The 16,737-nt window shown below is 37.6% G+C and overlaps 1 protein-coding gene across 1 annotated transcript in view; it reads right to left on the reverse strand.

The window, feature by feature from the left end:
* Nucleotides 1–4,848: 4,848 nt before the first annotated feature.
* Nucleotides 4,849–16,737, reverse strand: part of TFAP2D (transcription factor AP-2 delta) — an 85,200-nt gene continuing 73,311 nt past the window's right edge. The window contains exon 8 of the mRNA XM_036768711.1: nucleotides 4,849–5,180. Coding sequence (XP_036624606.1) covers nucleotides 4,961–5,180 — 220 coding nt within the window. The 3' untranslated portion in view covers nucleotides 4,849–4,960. The remainder of the gene's footprint in view (nucleotides 5,181–16,737) is intronic.

Here is a 16,737-nt window from a genome sequence, read left to right on the forward strand (position 1 = left end):
TGTGCATGAGATAGTTCCAGGAAAATCTTGATAATAATGCTAACAGGCCCGGAACATGAAATAACCTGACTCTGATTTGAAATATCTGGCAGTATAAATTTTATTTCAATATTCTCTACCTTTTCATTTTTGTTCTGTTGGTTCCTTGTTTTCTTTAATATCTTGGTCTTGCCAATTTCACTTTGTATTAAGTGGTTAGGAGTTGGGATAAAATCAAAATATTTTCTGTTCAAGAGAAGTGAAATTATGGAAAAAGCCAAGAAGTGATTTCTAGATAAAAGTGGTTTGCCTAAGTTCTGAGCAAGCCCTGAAATTCTCTATGCTTGGCCAGATCAAGTTATTAAGCATAACCATCTCTGATAAAACTGATTTTTAAAAAAGCCATACTAGTCAGATTGGGGAGGCACATGTCTGAGACTGGGGTTGGGGATGTATTGAGCTTGACACTTCTAAGAAGCACTGGGCTAAACTTATTGGATATCCATACCAAGTTTAGTGTCAATACGATGAGACTCTGGGGACAGGAGTGGGGTGGGGGAGGGGTGCCTAAGGAGTGCTAAATGGGCCCAGGTCAGAAATAGAGCAGGTCAAAACTTCTGTTCCAATCAGCAATATGATTAGCCCCAAGAGTAACCCCTTTACTTCATCTTGTGTGATCTAAGGAGACCTAATCTTAAACATATCTATATAGACATACGTTACAGGTTAACATATATGTATATGTGTATATATACACAGATCTATGTGTATATGTGTGTAGTTTTTTCTCTGTGGAAGAGATAACTAGTTTTATCATCTGTAAGTGAACTTGATAGTAAAAATGGCACCTTCAGGGTTCCAGGAATTAATTTTATCAATCAAAAATTTAAGCAAGTACAAAGGAAAGACAAACGGGCAAATGTTGAATCTGAGGAATATATTTCATGAATTTTTTTATCTCAAAAGATTCTTAGGAGTCAATAAATGGGAGGAAAAAATTTGGGGAAACATTTTATTAATTTAATTATTCATAATAATGATTATTATTGATACAAATGTACATGACCATTTGACCTTCAAATATACAGGTGACAAACAGTCAATTTCAAACCTTGAGCAGAAATCTCACTGCTGCTAATGAGACAAAAGCCCCAGTCCAAGCTGGTGAAGAAAACCTATTCCTAAAGGAGAATAGAAGAGGAAAAGGAATCAGGATGCCAGGTGAAATTGTCTTTATTTTTTTAAGGCATTTGAAAGGAAGGGAGGTGTGTAGACTGGTCCTCTTTCTAGACCCCTGCTCTTTCCCAACCGAAAACAAATAAATATTTAGTAATTAAAAGTTTGGGTTTGCATTTCTTTCACCAAACATGTCAAAATGTATCAATGCAAAGTAGTTGGGACAGTGATTTCTAAAATGAGTACTGAAGTATTCTTAGAATAAGCCACCACCACAAATATTGCTACATATAGGCATGTAACTAATGAATATTCCTTGACCTTGGAAGTAAGGAATTTAAATTAAGTGATATTTATTTTTCTATATTAAGTTCATGTAAATATAATTAGACATCTTTTTGATGGGTAAATGATAATTGACATTGGGAAGATTTTCTTAACATTTATATCACTTATTAAAATATTTTTAAAACTGTCCAATGTAGCTACAAGTAGAACTTTAATTTGTTTCTAAATCATCTTCCTTTTCTATTAAATATACATTTGTAGCCTAGTGCCAGAGTCTGTTCCTTTGCCTCTGCTGCTATCTGGGTGTATATTTGTGTTCGTGTGTGTGTATTTCTTTTTGTAGCTCTACTTGTCTACTCACAATCAGTGTGCTACATTTCCTTACTGAAGAAAAATTTTGAAAATATAATGGAATAAGCAGATTGGATAGAATGAACCTATAAAAAACTTACAGAGTTGAAGAATCCTTTGGTTGTAGTAGGGTGAGAATGTAATAAAAATGATTACTAAAATGTGATCATAAAAAAAAAAAAAACAAATGACTGAAAACATCATGGCCCAGATTCATCAAACAACATGTCCTGCTGGTTTGTGGAGGTAATTGACAACTCCTGTCCCCATTAGGGACTTTCAGTGAAAATATCTGGCAGGTAGAACTGTATTTATATTTACTCTTTTGTACCCAAGGCTAATACTTTTTTAGTCCTTTGATATGCTAAAATATGATAATAGCAGAAACCTATAAATTCACTTAGACTGAAAACAGAAGTGCTAACACAAGTATAATCTATTAATTTGTTTCCTGGTAATGTATAATCGGTGGATTTTTGACACAAGATATACCTATGAGACATTTACTTTGCATTTATCATATCAAATGCATATGAAATGTTGTAATATAAGATTTTAACAGTTAGCAGGAAGGGGAAATTAAAGTATATAGCCATACTTAGAAATCTACATTATACGAGTATTTTTATAGTCATTTATTACACTGAATCATTTATCATTTTTGCTTCATGTGGGAATTGTAAATTCTTGGAATGCCTCTTCAGCATGGTAAAAAATGACAGTCTTTATTTACCCTTGGACTGAGATTTGGGGCTGCAGTAGAATGTATTTCCTTTTTTCTATTTAATTGGAAAAAATAATCAATTCTTTTTAAAGCCAAAACTTTTTTTTTGTAAGCCACAAAATTAAACAAAACGGTAGGAGCGAGGATGGAGAAAAGAACAAGCTAGAATCACATACAAGATAGAATCACAGCCACACAAACGTTTGTTTTAGCATTTCTATATTTCATACTCCCTCCTCTGTGTGGCCCTTCAGGTAACCGGGAAATATAAAGTTTCATTTGGTTGCATGGCCTATTTTCAATGCAAGACTTGAATTGTAAAAGGCTAAATGGCTTTAAGAAATATGAGTGTGTGTCCCTGATGTTAAAATGCTGGATTCTGTCAAAAAAATCCTAGATTCTGTCAAGAACCATGGGTGTAGTAACAGGGCATGAACTTTTGGAGGGAGCATGGGATATGGACATAGTGGAGTGGAAAGGACTCTGACCTTGAAATCATAAGCCCTAATATTTGTGAATCCATTAGCATGGTGTCTGGCACATAATAGGTGCTTAATGGAATGCTTATTCCCCTCTCTGGAATTTGAGCCTTGCCTGTGTCACTAAGTAGCTATCTGGCCTTGGTAAAAATGGCTCCCTCTGAGTCTCACAGCTGATTAATTTATATTTCTAAGTCTTCTTTCTATTCTGTTAAATATACATGTCTTCTGGCGAATGAGTCTATTCTTTATTTTTGGCTAAGATCAAATGTTCCCTTTGTAAGCTTACCTTAGTTAAATAGCAGAGGTAAGTCACTTAAGCTCTCTGACTCTGTTTCTTCATCTTTACTACCTACTTTTATTACCTTTTATAACCTACTTGACAGGATTGTTGAGAAAATCGAGGGAGATAATATCAAGTGCTTTGCAACCTTAAAATGTTGTTTAAATGTAGGCTATTATTATACCACTTAAAAGACATCTTTAAGGGAAGTGAGCATTCAGGCTAAACTATTGTTTTTTATATTCTGGATGCATTGAAATTAATACACGCATTTGTTGACATAAAGAATGTCTTCTATTCTCATCAGACTGGAAGTCTACAAAATGTTCACAGTAGAAGGGCTAATATGTTATCAATCAGATGTTTCTAAAAGCCTGGGCTTATCTGCCACTGCCTTTTGGTATAGAATTGTTGAGGAACGTGTTCTGAGTTTTGTTTTTGTTTTTTTGTTTGTTTATTTTTTTTTGCTTTTTTCTTTATTTTAACTAAAGGACCATGAAGATTTCAGAACAAGCTGTGAAAAAAAAGAAGCATCTTAAAAGCATAAGATCTCTCTAATCATTGTGTTTCTCACTTTTCTGAACACAGACCTGAATATTTTTGCTGCTACAAAGGCTTTGCTGCAATGTTGGAACTCAGATATTAGGATGGACATAGACGGGCAAAGGTTAGAGAGCGATGAGCTCTCATCTTCACTGTACAATCTTAAGTTACTGGGCTCCAAGGGATGTCCAGAGGCCACCTTCTTTCATGTGCATTCCCTCGTCTCTTAGCAGTTGTCTCTGCATGTTTCTTATTGCCTATCACATTCCCGAATACTTCCAACTTTCCACTTCATTGTATGTTAACTCTTGGGCATAGGGAGTTTGCCTTATCCTCATCCTTTACCCCAATCCCACTAATGGGCATTTTCTTGACTTGTTAGGTGGTGATTTGAGTAGTGGGGGAGAAAGGTTCCTTCTCACTTCAGTATTTTGTTGTGTGGTTCTCATCTTAAGCTATTGGAAACTCAACCTAGCTTTGGGGTAAGAGGTAAAGGGGGCCTAGATCTCTGGAATTTTAAAAATACCACCAAGGCACTGATTGCTGGAGGTGACCACACTTTCAGAAGATGTGCTATTATTACACAGGACAGAAAACGTCATGACTTTCCTTTTTCAGGTTTCCAAAACATTTATTGATGGATTGATTGCTGGCTTGGTTTGCTTAGTGGAAAGAGGCACTCTTTGTTACAAGGTTAAAGTCAAGAGAACTGCTGGAGCCATAAAAGCTGGTGGTGGTTCCCATTTTGGACATGCTTCCTGGTCCCTAACTACACGTTTGGTTGAGAAAGTGCATCAGTTAGCTTCTGAAAAAGCACGTGTTGCCTCTCCAAAGTCCAGAAGTGCTTAAAACTGTGATGAGGATAATTTGGAACAATAAAATACGTGCACAAAAGGAGTTTATCGCAACATAAAATAAAAAAAAGGTGACAATTTCATCACACGATTACACTGCTGTTTTCCTTTTTTTGTTGTTTTTTTTTGTTTTGTCCTTTTTTTGTTTCATTTCCTTTTTTTTCAGAGGGGTAAGGGAGGGAAGAGATTTGGTCCACTGAAGATTAGTCACCCTCAATGATATATATATTAGAAAAAAATATCAGCAGCAAGACTCTCTGGAAATAGATTCTGTTTGATGTAGCTAGTCTGTCTTTTCTGTTTTGCCCTCTTTCACGGCAGCCTCTGAAGTTTTCCGCAGGGGGGCTTTCTCCGAGTTGGCATGTCCTTGGCCAGAATCCGCTGCTCCACCATTTTTGTGTGCCGTGTGTTTTTCCAAGTAGTTCAGCATTTCACTAAGGACAGTTTGGAAAGTGCTTAGGGCTGCACATATTGCTGGAGTCCCAAAGCCATGAGTGATCAAGCTAGAAATGAAAAGAAGGGAAGAAGGGTTAAGGCATAAGGATTTTGCATCAGTATGGTGGACAGTAGGTCTCCATTTTCCATTTAACAAATCCAAATTGATAGGTATTTATCGGTCATTTTACTTTTTTTTTTAGCACTCTGTTAGTAACTGTAGTAAACAGAAAAGGCCTAAGACATGTACCCTGTTCTTGAGAAGATTATAATCTATTTAGAAAATGGGAGACCAACAGTATTTGACACAAAAGTGCAATATTTATCCAGCTACAAATTTATCCTTTTTTAAAAAAAAAATCTTTTCAGACATGGAAAAAGTAAAAAAGAGTGGAAACTCTTCCTTAAATTTGGACTGTACCTTGAGCTGTTCTATATGAATACCACATATACATATATGTATATATATACACATACACACACATATATACACTATATATATACACACATATATATAAATGTATGCACACAACACACACATAATAGTTACAAAATATTAAAACCATTAGTGGATATTTTATGGGAGATTTATGGAAGTATAAGATAAAAATCATAGTAGTTAAGGTATCGATACATTGTAATCTGCCATGGTGAAGGGAATACCCATACTGAGAAAAGCATGGATTTACTGAAATATATGGATGCAGATATGCTTATGTGTGTGTATACAAATATATACATATATAAATGTAGATGTTTTATATAGATATAGATATCTAAACTCATGTTTAGATATCTATACACATATATACATATACATATAGACACATATATACATACACATACAGATATACATATATACGTACATACGCATATACACAATACATACACACATATATCTATATCTATACCTACATATATCTATATCTATGTATAGATAGATAGATAGATAGATAGATAGATAGATAGATAGATAGACAGACAGATAGATAGACAGATAGACAGATAGATAGATAGATAGACAGATAGACAGATAGATAGCAGCTACGTGAAATAGTGGATAGAGCACTGGGTTTGGAGTCAGGAAGACTTCCTCTTCCTGAGTTCATATCCAGACTCAGACACTTATTAGCTGTGTGACACTGGGCAAGTCACTTAACCCTGTTTGCCTCAGTTTCCTCATTTGTAAAATGAGCTGGAGAAGGAAATGGCAAACCTCTCCGGTATCTTTGCCAAGAAAACCCCAAATGGGGACATGAAGAGTCAGATACGACTGAAAAACAATAATATGTATAAATGTTTGCATATATATGTGAGACTATTCCTCATTTATGTTGGATACATTTTTAAATTTAGGAACCTGAAATATGAAGATGTTGTATATCCTGGTCCATTTTCACATAGTAGATCGTAGGGCTGAAGGGCTAGTCTACTACTTCCATAACTGATTCCCAATTTGGTTATTTGGACTTTAGGCCAAATTGTAAAATAGGTAACTTTTGTCTTTGATGCTTATTCTTCCTTCCTTCCTTCCTTCCTTCCTTCCTTCCTTCCTTCCTTCCTTCCTTCCTTCCTTCCTTCCTTTCTTTCTTTCTTTCTTTCTTTCTTTCTTTCTTTCTTCTTTCCTTCCTTCCTGCCTTTCTTTGTTCTGCTTATTCTTTCTTTATTCACTTGACTACTTTTTTTTCTAGTCATTTCTCTCCTTCAACTCCTACTGCCCTCTTTTTGGCTGCTTCAGGCTTTCTGTTGTAATATCTTACCAGCCCTCAGCTAGTATGTAAACTCCCTGAGGACAGAGGCCCTGTTTCTGCCTTTCTTTGTATCCCTGATGCATAGCACAGTAACAGGCACAGACTACGTGCTAAATATATACTTGTTGAGCATTGAGGAAGCTAGGTGGTACACGGGTGAAAGAAATGGGCTTGGAGGCAGGAAGACCCAAGTTCAATTCAGGCCTCAGACACTTGCTAGATTTGTGACCCTGGGCAAATCATATAACCTCTGCCTGCCTTAGTTTCTTCGAATATTAAATAAGGATAATAGCATATACCTCTTAGGGTTGTTGTGAGTTTTAAATGAGATATTTGTTAAGCTCTTAGCCCAGTACCTAGTGTATAGTAGATGCTTAATAAATTCTTGAACAGCTAGATGGCACAGTGGATAGACTGGCAGGCTTGGAGTCAGGAGTCCTTTTCCTGATTTTGAGTCTGGTCTCAGACACTTCCTAGCTGTTTGAACCTGGGCAAGTCACTTGACCCTGATTGCCTCAGTTTCTTCATCTGTAAAAATGAGCTGGAGAAGGAAATGGCAAACTACTTCCGTATCTTTGCCAAGAAAACCCAAGAAAAATGGGGTCACAAAGAGTTGGACATGACTGAACAACAATAACAAAATAAATTCTTGTTCTCCCTTTCCTGATTGATTGTCGAGTAACTGATATAACCTCGTTCCCTGTCCTGTGCTCTAGGGCATGATTTATCTGCTAAGTCCAGTGAATCATAGGGGTTTTAATGAGATAGTCTAGCTCTTTTCTAATATGTCAGCTAGCTAGCATGTTGCTCCTTTCCCCTTAAATAATTTTAAAACAATTCTTTAAAGAGAAGCCCTTAAGCTAGGAATTTTAAGCATGGTAGATAAGACATTTTTGGTCAGGACACCTTTTTGAATCCTTCCCATCTCCAAAACCCACACACAAATACATACCACATAGGTGGCCCTCTGGGCTTCTGGCCTTCTCTGAATCTACTGTAGAATATGCTTATTTCATAACCTCCCATTATCAGAAAGCAAGATTGCTGTAACTGTGTTATTCTCATTTTTTTCAGAAAATAAGATGGTCAGATACTTGGGATTGCACAGAGGCAATGTTAGTGAAACACTAACTAGCTGGGCTACATCCATAGCTTTGTCCCCCAGGGGTCATTCAGAGCAGAATGGACATGCCCTTCAGAATGTGGGGGAACTGGTCATAACCACATTTCCAGTTTGGGATAGCGAATGAAGAATCCCTAATATAGTAAGTGGTGAATCTAGGTACCAAATAGATTAGTCGGATGTCATGAGCTTTAAAGGAAGAAACTACATGATATACTGTCTGGTTCCATCTTCAGACTAAGATCTGGTTTTCAACATCTAATTCAACTCAGAATAAAATTCTACTCTCTAACCCAGGGCTTCTTAAACTTTTTCCACTTGTGATCCCTTTTCCCATTCCGGCAGCATTAGTTGGCATTGTATGGCCTGAGTACATGAGCAATGCAAAGTGCTCACACTTTGTGTTCAGAACCAAGGCTGCGGTGAAGTTGTGTGATGCAACACTGGCAAGTGCTGCCAGAAACACCTCGGATTCACTACACATTTGATTTTTAATTAATTTTTGGTCGTTGCGAGTTCAGAAAACTTTCACTGTTGCCCAATGTTTCAAGATCCCCACATGGGGTCACAACCCACAGTTTAAGAAGCATTGCTTTAGACATTTTTATTTCTCCTCTTCCTCCTCATCCTCCATTGTCCCCCTTTCTTCTTCTGCCTGTGGAACAGTAATCAATCAATACCACTGCTACTAGGAGGTATAAGTGAGTCGATTGTTCTATGGCTCCATTCATCACCTCTGTGATTTCTCAGCCCAAAACACCCCTCCCTGACCATCACTCCTCTATATGCATTGTCTTGCTCAATTACAGGGGTTTTTAGCCTTTTTATGTTGGCAATCTGATGAAGAAATAGATTCCTTCTCAAATAATGTTTTCTAAATAATTAAAGCCAATGCTATATTTAAGTAAAATAGTAGTGAATAAAAATGAATATTTTCCCATCTAAATTCACAAGCCCCTCTGAAATCTATCCACAGATTCCTTCGAAGTCCATGGACCCCAATTTAAGAACCCTTGATTATTAGAACATAAGCTCCTTGAGGACAGAGACTGTTTTGATTTTCTGTTTGTAACTCCAGTGCTTAGCAAAGCGCCTGGCACCTAGAGTTTAACAAATGTTTTTCATTCATTTATTCATTCATTCAAGAGAGGATGGTGGGTGATGGTGGCACATAGCACTTCAAGGTTGGCAAAGCCCTTTTACAAATGTTCTCTCATTTGATCCTCACAACATCCTTATGAGGTGGGTGCTATTAATATCCCCATTTTAGAAACGAGGCAGAGGGAGTTGAAATGACTTGGCCAGGGCTGTGCAACTAATTAAGTCTGAAGCAGGCTTTGAAATCAGGTGTTCCTATCTCCAAATTCAGCACTCTAGTCAGTGGATCATCAAGCTGCCTCTTTTGCTATTATGGTGAATTTTATTTTCCTCTAGGTGGCACAGTGCATAGAACACCAGGACTGTAGTCGGAAAGCCCTGAGTTCAAATCCAGTCTCAGACCTTTCTTAGCTGTGTGACCCTAGACAACTCAATTTAACCTCTGTCTGCCTTTGTTTCTTCATCTGTAAAAAGTGAGGATAATAATAGCACCTACCTCACAGGGTTGATTGAGAATCAAATGATATAAAAATTCTAAAGCACTTAGTACAGTGCCTGCCACATAGTAAGTGCCATATGAATGTTAACTATACTCACCATCACCATCATCATCATCATCATCATCATTGTGATCCTTTCCCATTCTACTGATGGAGTACCAAATTTCATTTCAAAAGCTACTCCTCTTACTCATCAGTATGTCTTGTTTATATTTTCATTTTATTTTCCCTAAAGTAAGGAATCTTTCACTCAACACTGTCATTCCCTTCTCCCCCGCCTCCCTGTCTTGCTATTCTCCCTCCTTTTCCAGAACCACCTTGCAGTCCTCTCAGACAGTAATTTCAGTCCAGCCCTATTGATTTAACCTGGTTCAGAGGACAGCCTCTAAGGATTAGCATAACATTTGGGATGGTGCAAAAAATTGTTATATAATTAGTGTGGAAGTTACTGGCAAGGGATTTCCTTTATCAATTCAGAACTGAACCTGTTTTTCCACTTATTGTATTAGATATTTCTCAGGAGGCAGTGTCAAGTCACACATTCAGTTCTGGGCAGTCAGTATAGGTCAGAGGTGGCACTTGAACTGGGGTATTCCTGGCTCCAAGGCTGCTCTCTGACCACTACATCATGCTGCCTTGCTCATTTTCCCCATGTGTGGGACTCTGGCATCATATTGTTTTTATTGGTGAATATTATTGCTGTCCTGGGATCCAGGACCTAAGATGACTAACAAGGAGCAGGGCTTGTTCCCATGGGTTCATATGACTGTGGCCCATTCCTCCATTTCATTTTAATATTCTGGGTCTGACTTTAAAATAAAACTTTGATTTTGAGATGGGCAAATCTTGTTAGGTGGAAGTTAAAATTATTGATAAATTTATCTTTGCAAATTAATGATATATGCCATCCTGTATTTGTCACTATTGCAATGACTTGGAAACTGGCTTTTATTCTCTGTACTGCTGCTGATTAAAGGGGTACAAGCCATTTCACACACTTGGGCCTCAATTTCCTCATCTGAACCATGAAACTCCTTCTAATCTGTTCCTTTTGAACAAGATAAAACCTGAATGTCATACTACCAAGTTAGAGATTATATTTACTTTTCTTGCATTAAGATTTCAGGTTGACACTTTATTGACTATACTCTCTGATTCTATTAGAAACAATGTGGAATATTGGATATTGGATATTGGAGCTGTCCTCAGAGTCAGGACAACCTGGGTTCAAGTCCCACTTCTGACACATATTGGCTGTATGAACCCAGGCAGGTCACCACCTCTCAGTGCTCTAGGTCAGAGCTTCTTAAATTTTACTACTTAATACCCCTTTTGCATTTTTGGCAGTATTTGTTGGCGTTCTGTGCCCTAAGGGCATAAGCATTGCAAAGTGCACATGCTTTGTGTTCAGAACCAAGGCTGCAGTGAAGTTGGGCAATGCAACACAGGCAAGTGCTGCCAAAGACAACTCAGATTCATTATGCATTTGATTTTTAACTAATTTTTTGGTTGTTGCACGTTTAGAAACCTTTTACTGTTGCCAAATTTTTCATGACCCCATATGGGGTTTAAGTTTAAGAAGCTCTGTCTTCCTCCCTAAGATTTTATGTTGCAGAGCAGTTGATGATTTCCATTGGTAGGGAGAGTTGCCACACTGGGAGTTAACCATACCAATGAAATCACTGGTCCTGAAAAATAAATAAATAAAAGGAAATAACATTCTCACTGAAGGGTCAGCAAGCCTCTACTTACATATTTCCAATGACTAGAAACTTCCCTATCTATGAAGTTAACTCATTCCATTGTTACACAACTGAAGTTATTACGAACTTCTTATATTGAACTGAAATCTACTTCTCTGTAACTCTGTAACTTTGAGAAACAATCTCATTACTCGTGACAACCTTCCAGATATTTAAAGATGGTAGTCTTGCGTCCCTGCTTTGATATATCCTATCCGTGTCACTCTGGGTAAAGCAGTAGATCCCTCTGGTCCTCAGTTTCCTTACTTGTAACAATTACATTATATATCTCACAAGGCTGTTGAGATGAGAGTCTTTTACAGGTCTTAAATATTTTAGAAATGTGAGCTTGTGTTATGATTATAAGCTATTCTTATATATCCTCACTCAATCTTCTCTTTTCCAAGCTAAAGATAACCAGGGTTTTTTCAGCTGCTAGTCATGGCTTTGAGTCTCCCCAGTATTCCTAATCTCCATTCTCTTAACACATTTCAGTTTGTCAACATCCCTGCAAAAATGTGGCACCTAGAATTGATCATAGCACTCCAAGAGAATTCTAGGAAGTCTAAGAAGAATGAGATTATCTTTCTTTTGTTTTGGACATTCTGCTTCTATTAATAGAGCTCAAGGGTGCAGCAAACGTGAGCAGAGTCAAGAGAACGATTTATATAATAACAACAACATTTAGAGACAACCCACTTTTAAAGAACTCCGACCAATGCAATAACTGCCCATGATTCCAGAAGATCAATTAGGAAGCTACCCTCCTCCTAGGAGAGAGGTGATGGACTCAAGATATAAAATGAGACATACATTTTTAGACAGGCACAATGAGAGAATTTGATTTACTTGAGTATTATGCACATTTGTTACCAGGGCTTTGTTTTACCCTTTCCCCATTTCAATGAGAAAGATGCTGAGAGGGATTTTAAAAAAGTCTAGAAGAAAACAAAAATGAAAGCAAAAATTGCTTCTTTTGATCACTACAGCACACTGTTATGCCTATATTGACCTGACAGCCAATTAAAACAGCTAAAGGAACAGCCATAGGACTCTTTCACATAAATTGTTGCCTAGTTGTGACTTCCTGATCTTCTACTTCTTTAGCTGAGGGTTCTTTTTTTTTTAAACCCGAGTATAGAACTTTACATTCAGCTGTTTTGGATTTTATCTTGTTAGATTTATTCCATAATTTCAGTTCAAATACCTTAGGATCGTCATTCTGTCGCCCAATGTCTCCTTCCCAATTTTCTCTCTTCCACAGATTAGTTAAGCCTGCTAAAGTTTCTGGCTTTTTAAAAATGCTGAAAAATTATGCCAGAAAGAGCCTTAACCAGGGACGGTAACATGGTATATAGAAGAAAAATCAAACAAACAATAGATTCAGCGCCAAAGATTGGTTTGAATCCAGGCTCTGTCAAGCTGGCTTTGTGGGACATTGGGGAGATTCCTTAGTTTTCTTAGTAGGCCCCAGCTTCCCTATGTGAACAGACAAGGGATGGATTTAGATAGTCTTTGAGCTCCCTTTCAATGTTAAAATACTAAAATACCTATCTTAACAAAGACTTTTTTGCAGGTCAATAGCAATTTATTAATCTTTGTGTTTGCCTTGTCATTTGATCAGTAGCAAATCTCTGTATATGTGTATGTGTGTGTATATATGTGTGTGTGTTTGTGTGTGTGTATGTGTATATATGTATCTATGTATGCATGGATCTATATATCCATATTGTTGTTGAGTCTTTCAGTCATGTCCAACCCTTTGTGACCTCATTGAGATTTTCTTGGCAAAGATACTAGAGTGGTTTGCCATTTCCTTCTCCAGATCATTTTTACAGATAAGGAACTAAGGCAAACAGGGCTAAGTGACTTGCCCAGGGTCACAGAGCTAGTAAGTGTCTGAGGCTGGATTTGAGCTCAGGTCTTTCTGACTTCAAGCCCAGCAAGCTACGATGCTGCATATACATATACCTATACATATGCACATACATGTACATAAATACACACATATATGTGCATATGTATACACACATATCTCCACAAAATTACTATGAGCCTTGACGAAACTCAGATATATGATTTCTCTGATTTACTAATCTAGTGGTATTATCAAAAAAAGGAATTTAAGTAACATGCTGTTTTTTGTCAACCACTGTTGTATCCTGGAATGAGCTTATAAACCCCATATTAAGCAGCACATTTGCCTGTCTTCAGTCTTCTAGCACTTCTGTTCCTTCCTCAAAGAATATGAACAATTTCACAAATAGTATCAGTGTGTTTTTAGCACAGGAGAATGTAATCCATCAAAAGTCAGGTGAAGCACTCATTTTTTAGTTGCTAAATGTTCTCTTCCTTTCTTGATTTCCATTCCCTCTCAATTGTGTTTGTTCTACGCTTTTTAGCCTGATAGTCATTAGCTTTGACAAAGGGACTGTCTTTTGCATGTTTTTGTATTCCTAGCACTTAGCACAATTCCTGGCTCATAATGGGTGCTAAGTAAATGGATTTTGACTGATTGACGGAGAAGACAGAAGCAAGATATGAGTTGAACCAGATTAACTATAAAGGTGCTATCGCTAAGATTCCATGAAACATAAACAGGCTTGAAGAGATGTTTTTTAAGACATCATGGACATGGGACATGGACCCAAAGACCATATGGATTTTCAAACCCAATATATCTGTATAAGGAGATATTATCTTGGACTTATTAGACAACTAAGATGTAGCGTGAGGTTATGTACAGAGAAGTAGATCTGGCCTTGGAGCAGAGAAGACCTGGATTCATATTCTGACTCAACACATACTAGACATGTCATTGTGGGCAAACCTCTTAACTTTGTAATGCCTTAAGAATTTAATTAAATTAAACAATTAAATTCCTAAGAATTTAAGCTGTAAAAAAGTTGCTGATCTTTACTGATAGGGGGAACTTCCTTGTTGGGAATCATATGTCTAGACCAAAGAAAGTTTATCTGACCATAGACTATCCTGCACAGGATTCACACTTAGTAGTATTATCTTTGAGTCTGAAGGGACAGGGACTGGGCTCAGTCTCATGATGAGATTCCCTCTACTGATCTTAGAGAGCTCCCTGGTGCACTGGGAGGTTATGTAATTTTGCCCGGGGTCACAACGGAAGGGTGTTCCAGGGGCAGGGATTGAAGTTGGTCATCCTGCCTCTTGTGCCAGCTTTTAATCCTTTATGCCACACTGCCTCTTTCTTACAGGGCAGTTGATTTTGAAAAACAATGCTATATGAATTCAGCTAATTTTGTCTTCTTACCTACCAAAGTCATCTACTCTGATGCCTTGTTGGGGCCTGAAGGTGATTCTGGTTTCTGCAAGACTAGATTAGCAGAGTGCTAGCTCTGGTAAGACTTGAGCTTAAAGCCCAGGTCCAGGTCCAATGAAGGTCTCTGTTTCTGTTAGGTGACTTCTCTTGATAATCTGGAAAATCATCTCATTTCCAAAGCCATTTGGAAATTCTCATCAGCAGAAAGTTATCCAAGGAGAAGTGAATTATTTGGTTATGTTACTCAACAAGGTTTAGCGGGATGATAGCATGCGATGGTGGAGCTATGTGGTGTGGTAGATAGAGCACCACGCCTGGAGTCAAGATCACAGATCCCAAGCTAGAAAGGACCTTTGAAATCATAAGCTCTCTTCATTTTACAGGGGAAGAAACCACATATGAGCATGTTGGACACATAAGATATTTTGTGTCATCTCTTTCTAAAATAAAAATTAAATATACTGAAACAAAGGAAGAGAATTGAAGTGTTATACAGAGAATAACTTGTGCAGATATCTTCTAACATCCACAATAAAACCAGCTCTCAAATATTCACATGGAGTGAGGTAAATATTAGCACAGATAATCTCATTTCCAACTCTGATATTTACTATATCAGTGACCTTGAAAAAGTTATTTAAACATCTGTATTTCTGCAACTCAGTTTTCTCATCTGTAAAAATGAGGGGATTATACAAGATGGCCTCTTAGTGCCTTTCCTGATCTATCTCTGTCTCTCTCTTTTCTCTGTGTCTCTGTCTCTCTATCTTTTTTGTCTCTCTCTGTCTCTGTGTCTGTCTGTGTGTGCCTCTCTCTCTTTCTCGTTCTCCAAACTGTTCTCATTTCATGTAAGTGGATCTGTCTGCAGACCTCTACTTAAAGCAGTTTTTACCAAATGCACATTTGCCCTCAGATATGGGGGAAAAGAAAGAGGGAGGGAAGAAGGAGGTCGGCACATGGTTCAAGGACACGTGAGGACCATGTACAGAGCAAAAAAAAAAAAAATCAGGAAGAGGGACAAGCATGGGCGATAGGGAAACAAACACCCAAGCTCAACCAGAGGGAAGACAGACCCAAGGGAGCCTTCCAGGTAGCCAGGTGGGCACAGTGGGGTGGGGCAAAGATCTCATCTCTCAGAGCCCCCAACCTTGGGGAAGACAATCTTTTCCTTGGTCTAGTCTTCTGCTTTCACTGGTAGGGAGTTTTTAATTTTTTTTTTTGGTGGGGTAGGGTGGGAGGTTGCAGAGCACCTAGTTGAGGGGCAGAAGGAGAGAAAGAGAGAGAAAGAGAGAGAAAGAGAGAGAGACAGAGAGAGAGAGAGAAAGAGAGAGACAGACAGAGAGAGAGAGAGAGAGAGAGAGAGAGAGAGAGAGCATAGTACTGTACGGTAAAGAAAACGGGAATTTTTTTGGAATTTGGATTTTTTCAGAATTCTTTATATAAAGTCAAATTTTCAAAGTAAATTTACGTAAAGTGAGAACCATCTATATATGTATGTATATTTATTGTGTATTTATAATATATCTATATATACATATTCAAATGTATATATTTATGCATACATATCACAAACGATCCTATTCAACAGTAGAAAATTCCTAAATAATTTTAATATGGTTGGTTTTCCTTACTAAAATCATAGATTTTGAGCTAGAAGGGACCTCAGAGACTAGCCACAGCCCTTTAATTTTATAGATTAATAATAAAAGCAGTTTTTATATCTTGATTGTGTTGGGATGGCAAGGCTTGGGCACCAACCTGGGATTAGAGTTTGACATAGAAATCCACAAAATACATATTTAGAACTGAACAGATTACTGTCCTTCTCAACCCAGGTTAAGAGCTGAAGTCTAGAGAAGTGAGCAGACTAACCCAAAGACACATGAGTAGCACAAAGAAGATGCTATTTTGTTTGTAGCTCTGGTGAATGGTGAGACTGATAAAAATAGTTGTAAAACAAGGTATATGGGCATCTAGGTGGCACACTGGGTAGAATGGGCCTGGAGTCAGGAAGACTCAACTTCCTGAGTTCAAATCTAGCCTCAGACACTTATTAGCTGTGTGTCCCTGGGCAAGTCACTAATATTTGCCTAAGTTTCCTCCTCTGTAAGATGAC

This window comes from Trichosurus vulpecula, chromosome 7 (assembly GCF_011100635.1).
Source record: "Trichosurus vulpecula isolate mTriVul1 chromosome 7, mTriVul1.pri, whole genome shotgun sequence".
In the NCBI taxonomy this organism is placed as follows: Eukaryota; Metazoa; Chordata; class Mammalia; order Diprotodontia; family Phalangeridae; genus Trichosurus; species Trichosurus vulpecula.